Source organism: Diceros bicornis, chromosome 19 (genome assembly GCF_020826845.1).
Source record: "Diceros bicornis minor isolate mBicDic1 chromosome 19, mDicBic1.mat.cur, whole genome shotgun sequence".
NCBI classification, from domain to species: Eukaryota; Metazoa; Chordata; class Mammalia; order Perissodactyla; family Rhinocerotidae; genus Diceros; species Diceros bicornis.
Window position 1 is genome coordinate 49869531 of NC_080758.1, and position 22629 is coordinate 49892159.

The 22629-nt window shown below is 48.4% G+C and overlaps 2 protein-coding genes across 2 annotated transcripts; one reads left to right on the forward strand and one right to left on the reverse strand.

Moving 5' to 3' along the window:
* Positions 1 to 1124: 1124 nt before the first annotated feature.
* On the forward strand, positions 1125 to 11206 carry LOC131418174 (cystatin-13-like). Its single transcript, XM_058562172.1, has 3 exons — positions 1125 to 1456; positions 5874 to 5987; positions 10994 to 11206. Exons 1-3 carry the CDS (start codon positions 1229 to 1231, stop codon positions 11075 to 11077), a joined length of 426 nt encoding a protein of 141 aa, XP_058418155.1. The 5' UTR covers positions 1125 to 1228; the 3' UTR covers positions 11078 to 11206.
* A 1843-nt stretch (positions 11207 to 13049) lies between these two features.
* Positions 13050 to 19667, reverse strand: LOC131418220 (cystatin-9-like). The gene is made up of 5 exons (XM_058562212.1): positions 19404 to 19667; positions 17724 to 17837; positions 16742 to 16827; positions 14263 to 14317; positions 13050 to 13196 (listed from the first exon to the last, which is right to left on the reverse strand). Exons 1-5 carry the CDS (start codon positions 19665 to 19667, stop codon positions 13050 to 13052), a joined length of 666 nt encoding a protein of 221 aa, XP_058418195.1.
* Between the last annotated feature and the right edge of the window lie 2962 nt (positions 19668 to 22629).

Here is a 22629-nt window from a genome sequence, read left to right on the forward strand (position 1 = left end):
TCCAAAAGGTGAGTAAAACACACTGGCCCGTGTGCCTGGCACAGCTGGGTGTGCTGATCAGCCTCCCGCTGGCCGAGGGCTTGGTTTGCGTTTCCTGGGGGAGGACACACTGTGCCAGAACGGTGTCGTGGCAGGCGGCTGCACTCGGACCTCAGGGGCGTCCTGTGCCGCGTGTGTCTTGTGCATGTCTAGTGCCCCAGGAAGATCAGGTGCCTCGGCTTTGCTGTCACCTTCTATGTTCATCTGGGACATGCTGTACTCACCACTTACCTGGAACGAACACAACTCAGGGACTCTGCCTTTGTCTCGCAAGCTGTTTGCTTCTCATTGTCTACACCTAACACATTCACCTCTGTGCCTGGTCTCACGACTGCATCCTGCTTTATCTTCTGTGGTGGCGTGGCAGCTCCTCGAAAGCAAGTGCACGTCACGAGCTGTGATCTACGCGTGCGCATCTCTGAGGCTGAGGTGGCTCTGAAGGCACACGTCAGGGCAGGCCACGAGGCGAAGCTCCCACGCTTCATCAAGTGGCCTGAGGCGTCTACTTGACCTCCGTGTGAGTCCCATTTTCCTCTGTGTGAGAGGAGTGACTCGTGCGGCCCCACGTGCGGTCCTGGTTACAGGGCCCGGCAAGGCTCAGTGATACTCAGTAAACAGATCCCAGTGCCATTACTGAGTCTGAGTAGAAAGGGAGAGATGCAGGGCACAGTTTCGGGGCCGGTACAAAGCTTAGCTCAGGGTTTCGTACTGGAAAGGAAACAAATAGGATGAGTTTTGAGACCCGAGTTCTCCTCGTGGTGGCGTGTCTGCTGTCTGTGCCTGTCTGTGCGCACAGACCTGATACAATAGGCACCTTCACGGGGTACACAGGGGCCTCGAGGACAAGGAGATGGGGCCCCCTGGCAGGGAAGAAATGGAGAGTGTGTGTGTGTGCGTGTGTGTTCACCTTCCACTTGCAAGTGCACCAAGGTACGCATCCTTCCAGAAAGGAAGCAGCCAAGATATGAAATGGACTGAGTTGTGACTGCAGAGTTCTCGTGCAGCTTCTTTTTGGGGAAGGAGAGCAAGAAGCCCATAAAAGACGATGTTAACAGAAGTTCTCTCCTTTTCACCCACAGCAGTGCCAGGAGGACTGGGTGCAGAGGCAGTGGGTGAGCCTGGCCCATACCCCACCCCGGCTGTGGCAGGACAGGAGGAACTCTGCCTGTCCCCCCCTGGCTGAGACGCCATGGCTAGACTCTGCCCGAGCCTGCTGCTCCTGGTGGCCGCCATGGCCCTCGTGTCCAGAGGCGTCCACGCCTGGGGCTCGCCGAAAGTGGTGAGGGAATTCCAAGACATCCCGGAAACCTACGTGTACGTGCAGCAGGCGCTGTGGTTCGCCATGAAGGAGTACAACAAGGCCAGCAGAGACAAGTACGCCTTCAAGGTGGTGAAGGTCCTGAAATCCCAGGAGCAGGTCAGTGAGCGCTCGCCCCTTGCTTGTCCTCTCCATGTCCGCGGTCCTGTTACGCCTATTGTTCATGGGTGGCTACTGAGACCCGAGTGTGGAAAGCAGCTGAGAGATGCCTTTAGCCAAAATGTATTAATTTTATTTTAGGGGTTTTTGGAGAAAAATTAATTACACTTCATCCTTTATCATTCTGGGATGAAACATAACATGTCCATTAAAATAGCTTAAAATTGGTCATAATCACATCAGAAAGCATAAGTAAGAGCCCAGAAGGGGTCAAGCTCCAAGGGGCCAAGTTTAGGACAATTTGAGCTGATATCATCAAAATGAGCCGTGACAGGGATGGATTATAACACACAAACGAGAGAGAATGGCCAGTCCAGCCTTCACTGAAAAAGGAACCAGAGCAGAAGGGAAGTCTCTTCTTTACAGAAAAATGCCTACCTATGGATGTAAAAGAATATGTAACTAGAAAATCACCTTTTCAACCCCATGGTAAAAACTAATTCAGGTACAGATCGTCAATGAATCCTATAAGCACCAGCTAAGAGAGTGCTGGGGAAAAAATTGTTCAGAAATTACTTATTAAGTAATTACAATGGGGAAAATATACTCTTAAAATCAAGAAATCTAGTGAATGCTTTGTTCACCAAATGCTTGTCACCAATAAATTGGTAATAATTTGTTGTCAATAAATAATTGCTAGTAATCGTCAATAAATTGACACCATGTGCAGCTAATGTGGTGTCACTGGAAGGACACAACATCACCCGTGTATGGTATTCTTGCCTAAATGCTCACCCTGAAGGTAATCCCGAGGAACAATCAGACAGATCCACGTTATGGGGCATTTTATAAGACCACTCAAAAATATCAATGTCACCCTAGACAGGAAAAAGCAGGAAAATGTTTTCAATTAGAGGAGACAAGAAACACAATAAATGCGATGTGTGGTCCTGTATTATCTCTTAGACTTAAAAAAACTATAAAGGATGTTATTAGGGCAATTGGAGGCATTTGAATATGGACTATATCATAGACGACCAGCGTCATATTTCCTGAGCAAGATGATTGTACTGTGGTTATATAGGAGCCTGAGATAGGAAGTAGCAGGGTGCATCGAGGAACAGGAGTTAGGCCAATCTGGCTGGAGTTTGAGGAAGGAAAGGGAGGGGCAGAAGGTGAACGGGGGCTGCCCTGCCCCGTATGTGGGTGATGTTGGCGCGACATGCAGTGCAGGGTCTCGTCTTCTGCTCCTTTTCCTCCTTCACTAGCTCCATCTCTCTCCACCATCTTCCCTTTACCCTTTGCTGTCCATCCCTCCAGGTTACCAGACAACCTGCCCTAGTTTCCTGATATCTTACGTGGTCAGGAGAGAAGGTTCATCCGGTGGCTTTAACCCCCATGAGGCCGGGACATCTGGCTCCTCAGCCACCTTCCACACACCGGGACGAGGGCTCCCTCTGGCTCTTTTGTGTGGTCCTGGTTACGCTGTTTGCGTTTCTCAGGTAGGGACACCCGGGGCCTGGATGTGTGTCACCAATGGGTGGCCAAATTAAAACCTCATGAATATCGACTGCCTCAGGCTCTTATTTGTATTCAGTGCCTGTCCTTAGTGAAGTTAGCACCTTTTCCAGAACTATTCTGCTTTCTTGGACTTCTCTTTACCTAGGCTTCCCAACTCATACAAATAGAAACAGATGGCTCTGCTTCATAGGTAGGTATTTAATAATAACACAGACCAAATACTCATGTATCTTAAAAATTATATATCATTTTCTATTATGTGCTAGATTTTTTTTCATGAATGTATATTCTATTTCTCAGTTCACTGTAAGCTCTTGAATGCAGGTAAGAATTCAAAAAAATTAGATAGAAACAGGTTTAAAAAGAGGCTAGAACAGAGGTAATTAAAATTCTCTGACATTTCAGCTACATACTCATGGAAAACATATTGAAGAAAGAGTTAAGAAAAACTGCACCTTCCCAAACAAAAATAACTCAATACAAAACAAAAGCAAAAAGAAAAATGCTTGGTGACAATTCGGATTAAACTTAATAACATCCACACAGGCCCTATATAAAGAAAACGGTGTATCTTATTGGATGATTTAAGTTAAAAGTGCAAAGATCTGTATCACGAGTTGGCCAATTACAGCCCGAGGCCAAGTCTGGCCTGCTGCCTATTTTCATGTGCCTCATGAACTGAGTGATTATAAGAAATAACAAGAATATTTTGTGACCTTTGAAAATTACATAAAATTCAAATTTCAGTGTATGTAAATAGAGCACTGCCACGTGCTTTGTTTGAGTGTTGTCTGGGGCTGCTTTTGCACTGCAATGACAGGACGATGCGGTCTGCATAAGCCTAAGATATTGACTCTCTGGCCCTTAAAGAAAGTTTGCAGCTGCCTGCTGTAGTTCATAGTTGACTGAAGTTCTGCCGCAGATTTCGCGCAATGTGAATGCTGGTAAGAGTGAGCACTGGCAGTAGCCTGGAGCCACGGCTGACACTTACATAGAGTTTACTTTGTGCCAAATTCAGTTGCTTTTCATATGCTCACCAATTCAGGTCTCACAACTCGCCAAGTAGGAAATATTTTCTTCCACTTTACAGAGGAGGAAACAGGTACAGAGAGGTTTAGTAACTTTTCCAAGTTCACAGAGCTACTAAGTAGAAGAGCCAAGATTTAAACCCAGGCTGGCTGCTCTTAGCGCATGCTGCTGCCTCTGCATGATGGAGGAGAAGGGGTGGGACAGTGCAGCCAAAGGGGAGGGTGGGGTGTCACAGAAGGTCAGGACAGTCAGAGAGGCCTGTCTGTGAAAGGAGGGAGGGGCTGCCTTAGCAGCCAAGACCCCCATCTGCCTCCTCTTCCTGGGCAGTAGGGGGTCAAGTTAGGGCTGGCGGCCGTTGGTGGCTGTTGAGTATGATTTAGAGCAGTCTGTTTGTGTGGTAATTGTAACTTGGAACAATTACTCAAACATAAAGCTGTGGTCCTCGGCTGGGATTTCGCTTGGCAGGGGATTTTTGGCGATACCTGGAGGCATTTTTGGTCATCACAACTGAAGGCGCTGCTTCTGACGTCTAGGAGCAGAGGCCAGGGATGCTGCTAAACCCTCTGCAGTGCACAGGACGGCCCCCATGCAAAGAATGATCCAGCCCCAATGTCAATGGTGCCGAGGTTGAGAAACTTGTATCCAGTCATAAAAAAGTACTAGGAGGACCGGCCCCATGGCTTAGCGGTTAAGTGCGCGCTCTGCTGCTGGCAGCCTGGGTTCGGACCCCGGGCGTGCACAGAAGCACCGCTTCTCCGGCCACGCTGAGGCCGTGTCCCACATACAGCAGCTAGAAGGATGAGCAGCTGTGACATACAACTATCTACTGGGGCTTTGGAGAAAATAAATAAATAAAAAAGAAGTTGTACTTAAAAAAAAAAAAAAGTACTAGGAGTATGTTTGGAAGTTGCTGAGTTAAAAAAATGAAAGTGAACACTCATTTTCTTGCATTTCCAATCTGACTCATCCTGAGGGCACCACCAAAAGCAGTTTGCTCTGTCCTTCTAGACGTTTTCTATACACTTATATGCATACCTGAAAATTTTAGAAGTATATTTTATATTCATTAAATCATCCTTAGAATTCTGCCTTCCACACCCATTTTGTTCAATGCCCAAGCAACTTTTCTAGAATTTCCAAAATGTTTTACTGTATTTTCTGAATTATCACTTATTCTTCTGGGGTCAGTTGTTGTGTTGAACTTGGTCAATCTCTTTAAGATGTTTTTTCCCCTAAGCCTTGTAAACCTTGTTTTCTTGTTGTTCATTTTTTAATAATAAAAGTCTACTTTTTCTGTCGTGCATCTCCATGTCCCCACCAGGCCCTCCTTGAATAAAGGGCTGATGGTGGGGTCTGCACAGGCGAGGGAGAGGCCCAGAAATGAGGGATTTTGGAGGGTGTATCACGTGGAATAAGGTGTGGATTACTAAAAGTGCCGAAGCGTGGAAGGCTTTGGAGAGAAGCCGTGCGCCCTAAGCAGATTTCAGTTCTGGGCTGTCTTTCTTCCTTCAGTATCTATTGTCTAGGTATGAAGATCCTACTACGTCTGCTGTTTATTTCCCAAGCTTCAAAAAGCAAACCATTAGCTTTCCCAGGAAAACATTCTTTGGGGAATAGTTTTCTCTCTTTATCTTGGAGACAGTTGTCATTACTTTAAAATTAATACTGTGATGAGAGAGAGACAGAGAAACAGAGACAGAGAGAAAGATATCAAGGTAACCCCCAAGCCCCAAAACTTCTGGCAAGAAAACTATAGGAGACGGGCTCATTGACCCTAAGCAGTGAGTAACATGTTTATTTATCAGAAATGACAATTGATACCATGTATTCTTTTATGATATCTAATTTTTAAATTACTAATTGACAGATCACAGAGAGTTTGGACTACTTTCTTGAAGTCAAAATTGCCCGAACAATGTGCAAAAAAATTGCAGGACAAAATGAAAACTGCTTATTACAACAGGATCCCCAAATGCAAAAGGTATGTGGCTGATGTGGGGAGTGAGGGCCTGGTTGGGTTTGTGCACTAGACAGGGAAAGCTGATAGGACCAGCCTTGCTTTGATTTTCAAGTTTCCTCTTTGATTTTCATGTCCTCTTTATATTCTGATAACATGCAGGACTGAAGATGGCCAGGTTCTAGACCCAGAGCATTGTTTTTATTATCTATTGCTGATACCACCTTCCCCCTACCCCCGCCATCAGACACACACGCACACACACACACTCTCACACACACACACACACTCACACTTAGTGGCTTAAAGCAGCACCAATTTACTATTTCTCACTATTCTGCAATCTGGGCTGGGTTCTGCTAGATAACTATTCTGCCCCCTGTGGTGTGTGCTGGGGCAGGAATGTTCCAGATGGCGGCTCTATTAACGTGTCTGGTGTCTCAGCTGGGATGGCTGACACAGCTGGGGGTTGGCTAGGCATCTTTCTCACTCTGCTCAGGGACTCTCCATGGGGCAAACTTGGAAGGTGACCAGTCTTCCTGGCTAGTCAAGGACTAAGAGGTTTCCTGGAATGTGGGACTTTCCAAGCTAAACCAGGGAAATCCCGGGAAAACTGGGATGAACTGGTCATCCTACACTTGAGCTTCCTTACAACATGGTGGTCCCAAGGGAGTCATACTTGTAAGAGGAGGAAGCAGAAGCTGCCACCAGTCTTTCTTAGACCTTGGCTTGGAAGTCCCAGAATATCCCTTTTGCTACATTTTTCTGGCCAAAGCAGGTCACAAGGCCATCCCAGTTTCAAGGGGTGGGCGTAGACTCCCCTTTCCATGTGCAGAGCATCGTGCATGTACTGGCAGGAAATGAACTGATGGCAGCCATCTTGGTGGACTTTTTATACCAGGCACCATCTACTGGAGGCTGCTCACCCAGGAGAAAGCATGGCATGACTGACTCTGCAGGCTTGTGATTGCTTTGCAGCCAGCAATGCCAGAAGAAACTTTTCTTGGCTGATTCAAATAGTCCAGCTGCTGTGTGGAAGGCCTGGGAGGCTTTGAGATAGTCCCAAGACTCCTAGCCCAATGGCCCCATATGCCCATTATAGTCTCATATGTTCAATTTTCTGCTTTTTCATGTCACCGGTGAGGGACAGTCCCAGCTGAGTCTGGGTGTGGCCAGGCCTCAGGCCCAGATAGGTACTGTCACAAAGGGGTCTCTCAGCCTTAGCAGAAATTTCCTACTCTCATCATATTGGATTAACATGAATATTTTGGATTTAAATTTAATCTTCTTAAGTGTATATAAATATTTTCCAAAAATATATCCTCATGAAAATGTAAGTAATAAGGATCTCATAATTCTATCCCCTTCCTAGGAATTTGGGATCATTTGTGTGGATATCCTCAAGATAATTTTACTATAAATTCATATAAATAGCCTTTATTCTATTTCCTTTTTTGTTTTTTAACAACTGCTGATGTACTATGTGTATTTTTTCACTGTTTCAAATTTTCTTGGTGATCTTTTCATAGAAGTTATTTCCAATTTTTCTTTTTCATAAAAAAAGCTGTATATATATATATATATATATGTATATGTACATATCTTGTGTATTTTTTTGGCTATTTGGTATATTCCTAAAGCTGGCACAAGACATGGGTAAGCATAATTAATGACAGATTAGTGGTTGCCAAAAATTGCCTAGAAATACTCAAATAAAAATTATCTTCATATTCTTATGCATAGTAGGCACCACAGCAGGACACCAAAATGTAAGTGGACAGCTATATCTAGAGAGTGGACTCTTGTTTTAAATTACTAGAAATCATTTTCAATTAATTAATATTTCAAAAATTCAGGTAGACACTAAGAATGATGTACCAAATACTCATGTACCTGCCACATAGATTTTATAATGGTTATCAGTTTATCACATTAATTTTAATTACTCATTTTAACAAGTAAAATGTTACACATCCATTCCACTTCCCCCTCGAAGATAACCACTCTCCTAAAATTGGTGAATAGTGTTACTCCCCATTTTTTAAAACTTTTATCTACATATGTAGAGTTTTGTGTGTTTTTCAAAATTTACACAAATTTTGGAACTTTCTTGTTTTTTTTTGTTCAACAATATGTTTTGAGATTTATTCATATTGGTACAATCTTCTATTACTTATTTATGCCAAATGATTTCCTGGCCAGTTGATGTATATAGAAATTGGCTAAAAATTGTTTTTATTAATGTATATTAAGCTCTTACATGACTATATTTCATTGCATTTAACATTTCCCTATTTTTGGCAATTACAGTTGTTTTAAATTTTCACTTTTAACAACAATGCTGCAGTGCAAGTCCTGACACGTGCTGACTGAGCAGGGGCGGGAATCTCCCCAGGGGTGATTGGTAGCTGTCGTATTGTGGAGCGTGTGCAACTTCGATTTTAGTATGGTAGCCACATGTGACGCACGGCTTCAACCGTACTCTCCAAAGTGGTTGAACCAGCATACCTTCCATCAGTGGTGTGTGCAGTTGTTCATTTCCCCGTAACCTTGCCAGTACTTGTGGTTATGAGTCTTAAATTTTTCTAATCTGATGTGTGTGAAATGTGTGAAAAATGTCATTATTTCACTTTTCATCTCCCTGATTTCTAGTAAGGTTGAGACCATTCCTAGTGGTCATTCAGGTTTTCACTTCTAGGACTTGCTTTTTAATACCTTTTTTCTGGAGCAATCAGAGGGACCCTGTCAGGTGTCTCAGGTGGAAGAATACAGCCAATCCATTGTAACTTCCTGACCTCACTCTCTTTAGGCCTCCCACTTTCCTGCCTCTATCTCCCCTTGGCCGAACCCAACTAGAAGCCAGAGGGTGCTCATTGATGCAGTCTATAGAGGTCAGAGGGCAAGGGTGCCCATTGGCACAGCCCACAGGGGTTAGAAGGTAAAGATGCCCATTGGCACAGTCCATAGAGGTCATTGGTCTTCCAAGACATGCCGGGTACAAACAAGCGGAGTGGAGATCTGGAGGGACAAATGGAGAAAATCCAGGAAAGGGGCAGGAGTGGAGACAGCAAGATCAGTTTGAGTCTATGATGAGCGCCTATTGGAATAGCTCAGATGAGAGATGATGTTGGTTAGGGTGGTGGATGTGCTCAGTTCTGGATGTCTGTGAAAGTCTTGGTCAGAATTTGCTGATGGATTGGCTATGGAGTGTGAGAGGAGGAAAGTCAAGGATGATTTTAAGTTTTGTGGAGTTGGGAAGCAGTTGGCTCTCTTGGTTTCCTTTTGTGCTCTCTTCCTCTATGTGGACTATGGTATTCCATAGACTTCCATTACCTTGCTCATGTCCACTTATCATGTGAGAGTCCTCCTGTCTCTGCCCTTGCATGGGGTCTTTTCCTGTTTCAAAGAGCTCCTGTAGATGTGAGCTTGCCTCTTTTCTTGAGCTATTTATTGAGATTTAGAAAGAAAAAAAGGGTAATATCTGAGCTCCTTGGAAAATAACTTCTAAAACTTGATGTTATTTTAAATAGGTATTGGCCTGATTCATTTAATGTAGAAAATTTGGAAATATTCAAAAGTATTTAGTAGCTTAAATCCATTATAAATACCATTGTGTAAAGTTTACCACTGTCAGTATATTGTTATATATCCTAGTTTTTTCTATATTTTATATTTGTATTTTTGTGTAGTTAGGATCATACTGTACACTGTTCCATAATCTAGATTTTCATTTAATAATAAACTCTAAGGATTTCTTAAATAGTACAATTATTTGAGAGCACCATATCATGAAACTATTTGATTTCTTTTAATGGTGTTTCCACATTTTATTTAGCCAATCCCTGAGAATTAGGTTTTCTCTAATTTTTAGCTATTATAAACAATGTTTTAATGAATATTCTTCTTCATTTCTATTCGTGTGTATATCTGATTATTGTTTCCTTGTAGGCAAAGTTCCCAGAAGTTGAATTACTTGTCCAATATTTTTTCATCTCTTCAAGATTTTTAATATACATTGCTAAAGTGTCCTCTAGGATTGACCCTGATAATTAGGTTTTCAATTCCTGTTTCTTGATTGTTTCCTGTCTACCTTGGCTGATCCAGAAGTTAAGCAATGAGTTAACTCTCTGATAAGTCTACTCTCTCTTCTCCCCACCACTGCCCCGAACCAGCTCACCCCATCCTGGACTCCCCTCTGGCCTGCCTGCACGCCCCTCTGTCCTGGACATCCCTCGAGCCTGGCCTCAGTCCTTCAATGGCCTGTCTGGGTTACGAGTAGCTTGATCCTATTCTCTCCCTGAATCTGATCACTCAGTCTTTGTATCTTATACAACTTAGTTCTATTTGACGCTGCCATTCACATTTCCATTGAGATAATGGAAGTATTCCTACTTTACATTTTTATTCTAACTGAATACAGATTTTAGGAGAGAAAGGAGGGGACACTGTGAATTCATCCCACACTGTGAGCCTCAAGCTCCACTCATTCTGCAGACTCTGGGAAGAGTCTCCTCCCAGCTCCCCAGCTGCAAGCTTTTCTTCATGGTCTCTGGCCAGACTTTGACCCTCCTCCCCAAAGCGTGCAGGACGCTGAACTCTTCTTGTTATGTTGTGTCCTCCAAGAAGGACCCACTGGGTCCTCCATGCAGCCTGGGGTCTCTGTGGGCTGCAGGGAAGTGGGCATGGCTGAATGAGGGCCAGCGCTAGAGAGAAGGATTTCTGGATGATGACCAGTTCCTGGGCTCTGGCCCTTGCTCTCCTGGAGCTAATGGAGCCGTGTCCATGATGGCTTCCAATCACAGGGAGGTGAATTGACAGGGGTCTATCCTGGTGAGTGAGGCTGGCTCCTCTGCCAGCAGGTCCCAGGTCAGCAGCTCCGGGGACTGTGGGGGCATGGCTGGCTCAGACCACCTCTTAGCCCTTCTGAAGCCAAATCCTAGCACCTGGAAATAGGAACTTCTGTTTTGTTGATTTTTGTTGTTTTTCATTTTTCTCTCTTACAGCTAATTTTTTTTTTTGGTCTCTTTTAGATGTTTCTTTGTACCTTTATTGTTGCATCGAAACCCTGGAAATTTGAACTCACTATGCTGAAGAAACAATGCAAAGATGTCTAATTATCTTCTAGCACATTCTGCCACTCACACTTCAATTTTAAAGAAGCAAAGACACTTGCAAAACATTTAAATGACACAGCTGATCCATTGACCTCATTTTTGTGGCCTTTTTGCTTTTTTGTGTGTCCTTCGGGGGCTGATGCTGAGAATGTGATGCCTTTTTATAGTGCTGGGCAGACTCTTCCAGTAGCTAAGTCAGCTACTAGCAGGGGCAATCTGCTCCTAACAAATGAAAGAGAGTGTGAACCTGTTCCCATATTTCATCAAACTCTGAGCACAAATTACTTTTCACTGACAGCTCTTTCTAGAGAACTAAGCAGACGACCCAGCCCTCAACTGCTTCAAGCTGGTGGGTAGTTTTTGCAACATTCTGAGGGTCAGGCTGCCTTGAGTGTCCATCTGTGGATTTCCCCCAAAATCTCCCTGCCCAGGACTCCTGGGAAGACCAAACCCAATGGCTTAGAAACTGTTTTAAACTCCAGATCCATCAGGAATCACTTGGAGCTGGGTCATTTGGAGATTTGTGTTGTACTTTTGCTTTTGAATTGAGGCAGAAAAAATGCAATAGTGATGGTGCGTGGAGAATAGGCTGCATTTGTGTGTGTGTGTGTGTGTGTGTGTGTGTGTGTGTGTGCATGCACATGGGCACAGTAGGATGTACTGGTTATCTAATGCTACATGACTAACCACCCTGCCCTTAGTGGCTTAAGCAGTTTATTTATGTTTCTCATGCTGTCTGTGGGTCAGGGATCTGGGCGTGGCTTGGCTGGGAGGCTCAGGCGTCATTTCTCATGGGGTTATACTCAGACATTGACTGCACTGCTCTCATCTGAAGGGTAGTTTGACTCTGGGAAATCCACTTCCTAGGCACTCACACTCATGGCTGTAGGTGGTTGTTGGCTGTTGATGGGAGGTCTCTGTTCTCCTCCATGTGGGCCTCTCCACAGGGCTGCTGTGTCCTTGGTGTGGTGGCTGGCTTCCTCCAGACAGAGTGTTCTGAGAGAACAACATGAAAGGCACAATGCCCTTTGTGAGCTAGCTTCAGATGTCACACACCATCACCTCTTCTTGTGTTATTGGTCACCCAGATTAGCTCTGCTTTGGTGTTGGAGAAACTGCTACAAGGCTGTGAAGACCAGGAGATGAGGATGAGTGGAGGCCATCTTGGAGGCTGGCTACCACAGTGTGTGGGTGTGGGGAGGGCTGAGTTGATGAAGGGGGTTAACATGACCAGAAAGAGCCACTTTCTGAGACCTGGATGTGAAAACTACGGCGCTGGTGTGCAGATCAAGGCCATGCAGGGAAATGTCAACAATAACACAGGAGCAGGTCCTAACTGAGACATGTGAGAGATGAGGAAGTACAGAGGCCACCTGGCTGACAGGCAGACCCTCCCTGAGAGTTCTTCTCTGGCAGGGCCTACTGGGAGGAGCCCTCAGCCAATGGCAGAAGTTGGAGGATGAATAGCTCAACTTTCTGAGCCCCTGGGAGATCACAGTGAGGTGCGTTCTCCCCAGTCTCTGAGATGTGCCCAGCGAGATGGAGCCCTCGGTGCCCCCATTGTAGTCTGGCCACCATTATATGCTGCTTCCCCTTCCCACTTTTCCCCTGCCCTTCTGGTGTTTTCTGGGATTACTTCCAAATAACCACTTGCACTTGGATTTTTGTCTCAAGGTCACCTTCTGGAGGAAACAACCTCATACTGGAGGCCAGGTCCACTGTGAGGGGCAGGCTGGGGCCACCCCGGGGGCTTGCCTGGGTAAGGTCAGGTGGCAGGGCACACTTCCTCTGCTCTTCCCTCCCCGCAGCCAGCAGCTGTGTCCTGGGGAAGGCATGCCCTGGCCTCTCTCTGCTCTATGTGCTCACAGAGTTCTGGGGACACGGGTAGGACAGTTCTTGTCATATTGCTTCCCCCCTAGACCCCCGGGAGTGCAGCCCCTGCAGCCTGCACCTCTCCACCCACCTCTGCCATTCAGCCCTGGCTACTGTGGTTGTGCAGCCTGTGCTGCCAGGGCACTGGCTCTCCTCCTCCAGAGCCGCAGCTGGCCCAGGCCCCCGGGCCCACGAGCAGCCCTTGGAGAAGGGCTTCCTCCTCAGGGTCCTGACGGTGTGGCTGCACCTGGAGGGACCGGGGGTGTTCAGACAGATGAGCTGGTTGTTTCCATCTTACCCATAATACCTGTTGCAAGCATTGGGGGCCAACTAGACTTTCCTGCCCACATCCAAGGTCAGCCCATTAGTATTAACAGTGCACTGGATCAAGTTCAACTCTTCAAAACTGCCTGGGCCCTTCTGAGGCCTGAGTCAGTCAGGATGAACAATCAGGGTCAAGACAGTGCTATTGACTAATGAGGTTTTTGAGTTTTTATTTGCCCACTGTTGGCGAATTTTATGGGAGCATGGAGGGAACTGAAATGTGTGAGCACCTGGACTCTGAGACACCTTTGGTGTTGGCTCATTCTCTTCCAAGGTTCGAAGGCTCATTAAATTGAAGCCTATAGCCTTGGCCATCTGGTGGCCAGCAGCCCATGAGAAGTTTCATCCTGCCCCCAACCCTCCTCTGCAGAGACATGCTGCTTAGATGACACAGGATGACAGAAGTGTTGGCTTTGCCACCAAGACTTCTTTTTCCCCCTTAGGTCATGAAGAATTTGAAAAAAAAAAAGGAGGAGTCAAAAATGCACCTTGTGAGCAGGGCATGTTCCTTTCCCAGGCTAGCCTGGGGCCAGGGAGAAACCAGAGTCCAAATCCCGTGGGACGAACTGGGACCCGAGGGGCGTCGGAGCATTAGGAACTGAAATGGAGATTTGGAATGTGGGGGAGTCGTGCTGAGGAACACCAGGGCTAGGACCGCAGACAGCTGGGGTGTGTCCCTGTGTACATCCCCTGACAGACCTTCTCCTCCACCCCAGGCCCCAGCTCCCTCTGTCTCCTTCCTCTGGCCCTCATGAGAGAGGCCTGGGCATCTGCAAAGGCCTCCCAAAGTTCTCCACTTCCTTGTTACTTTGTGTTCAGTCCTATATTTATTGAGCCGCAGGGCTGGGCCCTGACCCTGACACCCTGGGAAAGCTGAGGAGAGTGTCCACTGTGCCCTTGGCAGATGGGGAAGTGGCCAGAGAACAGAACACGGGATATGTACACAGAGCATTTGATAAACGAAGCAGCTATTTCTTCCTCTGCCCCACTTGATTCCAGCTGTAGGCCTTGATGACCTGGTGACTGAGGCTGACAGGTAAGCAGCTGGGAGGACGCAGAGTCACAATGAGGCTCACATTTCTGGAGACAGGGAGCTCGTGAAACTGAGCCGCAGGCTGAGCCCCTCTCCTTTCCTGGGGTTTGGGGCCCAGTGATGCCTCTGCCTGTGTGTTCACAGCCACCTCCTGCTTCTGCCTTTGGCAGGGTGATACCAGGGACACCTCAGGGCCACACTGAATTTCCAGAAACTCACTTCCCTGATACTTCAATGCACAGATTCCATAAGAGGAGAAGTGGCCTGGATCACCCCGGAGCCTGGCAGAGATGAGTAGGGCAGGGGAGGATGGGTCTTCCCATGGGAACAGGTCCCTCAACCCTATACCTGTTCTTCACAAGACTGAGCACCTGGCATAAGTCCTCACCCTCACGGAGCTGGAGAGACAGTGGGGAGCGGGACAAATCCCCATGTCCTGTAGATGCCCTCTGGAAGGGCAGAACCACAGACAAAGCCCACATGTGGGATCTGAGTGAGGCAGGAATCAGTGTGTCCCTGCCAGGGGCCATGCCTTGATACCTCTGTCATGGGCTCCGTCCCCAGCCCCAAGAGGTGGGGTGTGCTCGCAAAGGGTCCAGGGCCAGGTCTTCCCTGGTGGGCTGACCATACAGGAGACCCTCTCCTGGGAGCTGCCTAAATATGACACCTGAGTGGAGTGAGTGGGGTTGACTCCTAGGAAAACAGGAGAAGGAATCACAGTGGGTAAATGGTGCCCTCTAAGCTTCCTTCTGTTGAATGAACCATGTCTCTGGAAAGACCAGGGGTGGGGGAAGACAGGAGGGTGGTGGGAGGGTCTTCCAGAAAGATCTATTCAAATCTGGGACCAGGCAGGCAGGGCCCTAGGACAACACAGCTGTGCTCACGCTGAGCGATGCTCGGCCAGCAGAGAGGACGCCCACAGCGGGCTCTCCCCTCGGCATTGCCTGGAGTCACATGTTCCTGGGAAGCCCATCCAGGTCTGTATGGAGGATGTGTCCAGAAGATGTCTAACACCACATGTCTGGTCTGATTCCCCCAGGGAGACCCTGCAACGCAGGTGTGGGTAGAGGTGGTTTGTTTGGGAGATGATGGCAGGACACACAGTGGGAAAGGGAGGCAGAGAAGGGAGAAAGTCAATGTGGCTGTTATAACGGGTTACCCTGCGGCCACGGGTTTTCTCCTGCTGGGAAGTGTGAGAACCACGTGGAACTTGCCTCTGACTGGCCTTCCTAGGTCTGGGACGCTGGGCCGTCGCCCCACCCCTGCCACCCTCCGCAGGGATGGAGTGTTGTCCTCAGGCTTTACCCCTCCCTCTGCAGATGGACCCTGCTCTGCTGATGGAGCTCCATTTGCACAGAGAAAACCCTGAGAAGAGCTGGGGGAGATGGGGATCTTGCGGTGGAGCAGTCTCTGCTGGTCCTGGGTCCCCCTGCTACAGGGGCACTAAAGGGGCGCCTAATGGGGGAGGGGTCAATGAGGGCCCCAGGACCAAATCCTGTCCCTGCCTATGTGTGTAAATAAAGTCTTGTTGGAACACTACCACTCCTGTTTGTGTTCATACTGTCTATGGGGCTTTCCAGACACAAGACAACACTGGGAAGTTGAGACGGAGACCACATGGCCCACAAAGGCCACTTCTTTAGAAAAGAAGTTGCTGAATCCCGTTCTAGGAAATTTGAGCAGAGTCTCAATAGCATCTGCACAACAACACCTCACAAATGTAATTGCCCATGAATCCCCTGGGAGTGTGTGAAAATTTGCAGTCCCTTGTCCAAAGGTCAGGCGGCCCCGAGACTGTACAATTCCAAGAGGCTCCAGGAGATGCTGCTGCTGCTGCCGGGGGCTGGACCACTCTTTGAATGGAGGCTACAAGTTCCTCCTACATCCTCCCACCTGTCGTGGACCAGAGAATGTGTGTGAGCATGCCCCCAAGACAGGGGCCACATATGTCCTGAGGGGCCTGAGGCCCTGTTTGGGTCCATCCTGAACTTCGGGTTCCCTGCCAGGCCATGCTCATTGCACCTCTAGGGATGTAGGTCACCCCTCATGAGCCCTGAGACAGCAGCTCAGAAGCACTTGTGCTTCCAGGTTGTGCCACCTGGAGCTAGCCCAGGAGGTCTGAGAAGGAAACAGGACCCACTCGCCCTGGGCCCACCAGGCTGCCCTGCTGGGAGAACTCCATCAACTGCCCGGCTCCCTCCCTGGAGAAGATGCTACACCAAGCCTCTTGAAATGCTGATGTTTAATGATCTACTCTACATGATGAAAATGGACAAAGAGGAGTTTCCACATTGCCGGGATGTGAGACCCTAGACACCTGAAAATAAAAAGAACAGAACCCAGTCTGCTCAACCACTGAAGGGCCACCTACTGGGAATCGCTGGCATCCAGAAGGAGGACAACCCTAGGACGGGAGAGAGTGTGGTCTCACTTACTGGAACCCCTCCGTACAGGTCTCATTCAGGAGATGGAAGGTTGTTCTCCAGGGCTCGGTGTCAACCGTGAAGAAGCAGGTGAGGGTCTGAGGGGACGAACACAGGAATGGGGTGTGGGTGCAGGAGCCTGGGCAAGCTTGTGGCTCCAGCTCTAGACGGCATCCGTCCCAACCTTGTATTCCCAGGTGAGCAACTGGGGGATGCAAGCTCTGGCCGTCAGGTGCAGCCCCAGCCTGAGTCCTGGATGATCCTGATCTGGATCTCTCCTGACACCAGGGCACCTCTGTCATTCTCCCCTCCCCATGCCTGTGGTCTCCAGGGGAACCCCCAGGCTGTCCCAGTGTGATCCATTGTCCAAGAACAGCAGTCGGATGCTCCCTCCCAGCAGGCGTTATTTCAGAGGGGCCCCTGACCCTAGGTGGGCTAGTGCCAGAGCTGGTGTTTGTATTCCCTTATTCCCTGCAGCAAGAACTGTAGTTCAGCAGGGCCTAAGGTGAGGCCTTGGAGGGAGGACAGCAGGACCCTTCCTCAACCTCCACCCCCTGGGGCTCTGGTCACTGTCATGGGGACCTGAAAACTGCCCACTCAGGCAAAGGCCACCCCTGACATGCTCCTTCTCCTAAAAGCAGGGAAGGGAGGTGGACGATGACCAGAGAGGGGACATCTGTCCTTGGGCCCAGGAGACCCAAACCCAAGTGGGCAGGACCAATCTGACACCAGTGTGGTCCAGGGTACAGGCAGCTAGAACAGGATGAGTGAACAGAGTCGGGATCTCAGAATGGCCAGTGGCCTAGGAATGGACCCCGGTGCTTGCCTCCCTGGCTAGGATCCCTACTGCAGCACAAGCAGTGGGTGAAGAGGGAGTGCAGCTCCCTCACTCCTCTGTGTCCCCAGGAATGGCATTGTCATCTGCTTCACCCCCCACTGCACCACCATCCAGAGGCCACAGCTGTGTAACCTGAGGGAAGTAGATGTGTCTTACATTATTCAGCTCTGAGCTTTCTTCAAAGGGGCAGTTGTCAATATCTTCGTCAAATTTCCCACACCTGGTTCTGCGAAGCTCCAGCTCCATGGAGAACACCATCATGGTCTCCGCCTGTGGTATGTAGAGACATTAATGTGGAAATACTCATCTTGGTCCCCTAAGAGGCTGCTAGTGTAGGTCCATGCAGTGTAGAGAGAGGCCAAGACTCCATTTGGGAGCTTGCCTCTGGGCCTGAGTCAGCTCCCTAGAGTAAAGGGAAGCTTGAGATGTTCAGAGCAAAGAGGCCTGTGGGCCCCATGGAGGCCCCAGGGTAGACACAGGCTGACTCACACACCATTAATATCGCACACCTGCAGCCCCACGTCCCCAAGTGCCCTTGGTGAGGCCCCACCTTCACTTTCCTGTTGCTTCTGAAGCTACAACAGCATTCCCAGGGGACAGGTGCCAAGAGCCTGGGAGGGTGTTGGCTCTGCAAGAGTTTGCTGAGTAATCTCAGCCCAGAGAGAGGGAGACTCATCTACAGCCCCCTCGTTGCACCTTTCACCTGCGCTACAGCAGAAAAATGCCATACAGTACTACTGGAACACACACATGCACACTCACACACACATGATTGGGACAATGGCTTCAATAAACCTCTTCTTCTATTGCAAAGTGCACTCTGAAATCTTCTGTGCCCTTCTCCACTCCATGCTACTTCATCCTGTCCGTGTGCTCCCACCCTATCCCCTCCATTATTCCCAACACAGCAACTCAGTCTATGACTCCAGATCTAGAAAACCCGGAGCCGAGGTCCAGCCTGAGAGACCTCAGGGCAGCTGAACCAACTGGGATGCTGCACACCAGTGTTCACAGAGGCTTAACTCGGGGCAGGGTGGAGATCCCTTGCCCTTCTTTCAGGCTCTGGGCCCAAAGGTCCAGAGAGAGAGAGTGATGCCCCTAACAGTCCCCAACACACACTCACTCTCTCACACACACACACACAGAGTGCTCCTTTATGAAGTGTTTTCATTGTTCATGTTTGCAGCCCAGATGAAAATGGCATTCCTGTTTGCATTTGTCGAGATTCCATTGCAAGGAGAACATTTTAGGATGAAGAACCATGGTCTGGGGCTGAGTGTAAAATCACATCAATTCTTGCAGGTGGAGACCACAGGATGGAGCCCAGAGCACATGGACGTCAGAGAAGAGGCCCTGACCTCACAGCGGGACCTCAGGCTGAGGGAGAGTCCCCTGCTCCTGCTCCTCAATCCGCTCTCCCTCCGTCTCTCCCACTTTCTCCTTCTCTCTCTCTCTGTCTCTCTCTGTTTTTCTAATTATGTCTTTTTATTTCCTTGAAATATTTTCTCAATCTATCCCCTCTGACATTTTCTGTCTGTATTTTTTCCTTACTGGATACCTTCATGCCCTCATAGTCCATATTTTGAAGTCATTCTTCAGTTAAACAATGTCATAAAGACTGAAAATGTATCATACTTGTGAATAGACATTGACTAAGGTTTTTTTACATTTCCAAGTTACTTCTTTTATGAAAACTGAAAGTAACTGAGTAGGTAGTATTTTCCCTGTATTTTTTGAATTTCAAATGGTGAACAAGATCCCTTGATAAGACCCCCACCACTGACCCTCACTTAATAGCAAGTACAGGGCAGCAGGGGAGAAAGATGTGGTACCTACCTGCTCCTTCCAGGAATTCAAGATGCGCACCAGCCTGTAGGCATTCACGTCTTTGCTCTGCATGTTGAATATGTGTAAGGCATACTCCACGGTAGCAGGGAAGTAACTTTCCATGACTTTTCGGTCATCACTGTCCCTTTTCTCTTGGGAACTCTGGCAGTGAGTCACCAGGAGCTGGGAACCTAAGAGCAGCAGCAGCATGGCCCAGGGCAGAGCCCTCCTCCACTGCCGGTGAGGCCAGTCTGTGGGAACACAGGCACCCATGGCCTTCATTCTTCCCAGCTCAGGCTCCCAGCAGAGCCTCCCTGGCATTGGTCCAACTCATCTGCTCCAGGACAAATGCTTCCCTCTGGGCCTCCTCTCTGCTATTACACCCTGTCCCTTCCCACATATGACTGTGCCTCCTCCCACCAAAGATGTTAAATTGTCTCCTGTCCACGAGAGAGGGACACACCCCAAGCAGGGTGGTGTGGGAATGACCAGTGATGGCAGGGGGTCTCCTGTAGCTGAATCCCAGCCAGAAGCACTCCCTTAGCACCTCAACAGGGAGTGGAGACTTTATCTGGATGCCCCAGAATCTGGGTGCTGAAGTGAGGACACAGTGCAGGAGGGATAACGGGAAGGTGATCCCCAGACACTCCAGTAGGGTGGGGGCCAGTGAGACGAAGAGAGACGGAGCCAAAAAGGATGAGTTGCCCAGAGCCACCTCTGTGGGTGGTAGAAGACAACCTGCCCAGACAAGATGCATATTCTTCCCAAGAAAGGAGCAGAAGAGGCCTGAGGTCTTGGCAGGTCCAGATGTTTCCTTGTCCAATTTTTCTCCCCAGCCCACCTTGAGTTCTGGAACAGACAAGGCTCACTGTGTCCTGGGGCTGATGCTGGGCTAGAGGAGTTGGAGGGTCTCTGAACCAGGAGCTTCCAGCTGAGCTCGCTGCATCTCCCTTTGCACAACTTCTCAGCTCCTGGATGTGCTGCCGTGTGCTCAGCCTGGGGGCCTGCCTGTGTTTACAGGAGGGGGCCATTGTCACACACTGGGCTCTAGTTTCCCTTCTGTAGGACTTTTTCTTTAGAGGAGGGGGATAGGAGTGAAAGAGAACAGAAAGAGAGGGAGACTAAACCAATGAGCTCCAGAGATGGCTGAGCTGTGTCCATTAGGTGACCATTGGTGCCCTCTTGTGGCCACAGTCATCACAGGTCCATGGGCACAATTTCCAGGGTGCAGAGTGTGTTTCTAGAAAAGAGACCTTCACAGCCTTCAGCTGAAGCAGCAAATGGACGTCTGGAAGGACTGAAAAACACACTCTTTCCAAACAAGACCTCAGCTCCGTGCTGGTGATATAGGCCTTCACCATGTTTCTGCAGCCACTTGTGAACTTCAGAGGGGACCACAATCCCCTGAAGGCCTGTAGATACCCATGTCCCAGGCTTCTGACCCAGTAGTTCTGGGCAGGGCTGCAGAGTTTGCATCTTAACCAGCAAGCAGGGGACGGTGATGTGTCTGGTCTCTGGACCACACTTGGAGTCGCACAGTTCAGAGTGAGTCACTGGGGGTGGATGCAGCCAAATCACAATGAGAAGTCCCTCAATTGTAAGGGCATGGGGGTGGGGGCTTGAGACCGGTTTCTGGGGGACGCACTGGATCAGGGAAAGGTTAGAACACCATGCCTAGAGACAAAGAAAAAGGAGGGTTTCCAGAACCTAGGCATCAGTGACCAGATGGTGCCTATGGAATGAGAGAAGGCTGCTCTGACCCTGACAGCCTATCCTCCCTGCTCAGATTCACTGATAGCTGGTGACTTCCCAGGAGTGGGAGCTCTCTATCCCACCCCAAGTCTCCACTCCTAGGGTTACCCCCATTCAGGAGATCCTGCTGTGTGCTCCCTGTTAACACTCTCCTTGGAGATCCGGTTCTTTCTCTTTCCAGCCAGTCAGCATCCTGTGTCTTATCTGATGTGCGTCTTTGTGATTTTTGTTTTTAGGCAGGTTCCATGGTCACTGTTCCATCATCTCCTACTAGACAACAACTCCGTCCTGGCAGGACAATGTCAGGTTGAGATGCGTTATTTGCAATGAATAAGCAACTCGATATGATCACGTGTGAGAGGCAGCCAGATGTGCAACAAAACTCCACCCAAAGAAGTTGTATCTTATGTGATATTAATCAACCTTAAAAAAGAAGGAAATTTGTGCCAGTGTGGATGGACCTGGAGGACATTATAGTAAATGAAATAAAGACAAATACTGCATGAATCCACTTTTATGAGGAATCCAAAATAGTCAAACTCGCAGAAATGGAGAGTAGAATGGTGGTTACCAGGACTGGGGGGAGGGGAAATGGGGAGATGTTGGTGAAAAGTTTCAAAATTTCAGGTATGCAAGATGAATAATTTCTGGAGATCTGCTGTACAACATAGGGCCTCTAACTAACAATCCTGCGTTGTGTAGCTATTATGTGCTTTTATTACAAAAAGAAAAATTAAATTAAAAAAATGAAAGGAAGGAGGAGAATACTTTTGGAGGTGGTGATAAGTTTATGGTCTTGATTGTGGTGATGGTGTATATTAATCTCCAAACTCTTTAAGTTGTAGACATTGGGTGTTACAGCTTTTGTGTGTCCAGCATGCTTGACTGACTACAAGTGTTTTAACCAAAAATAAAAAAAAAAAGTCGTGTCTTTTCTCAGATGGCTTTAAGTTCACTAAAACTGCAACTGAAGCTTAAGTAATATGGTGTTTTAGCCTGAGAAGGATTGTGCACCCTTGGGGGTGTGATGGCAGATCCCATCATAGGAATGTCTTCATGAGTCTTGGGGGGAACAGGCTATGGCAACCTGTGTGAAGTAGGCTCCTGGCACCCCTGGATAGATTGCGAGTGTCCCCACAGAGTCCAGGAAGTGCCCGCAGAGACCACTCACGCTTTGCTGTCAGAGGGACCTGAACACCATGGATCTGGCCTGCAAACATCAGGCCTGCCCATCCTGAAGGCAAGACCCACACGCGTTCCAAGAAAACGTCCACACTGCTCTGACACGAGGGACAATTCAGACCCCTGAGCACTGCGTCTATCCTCACTGTGCAGCCGAGGAGGGAACAAGGGGATGGCCACACCCAGACCCGGGACCATGAGTGCATGGACACAGCTGGCCCCTGTAAGTGTGTCTATACTATGCTGAGTCCTTAGTAGCCTGGGGTGGTCTCCCTTCCCAGACTGAGAACTACTGGCATAT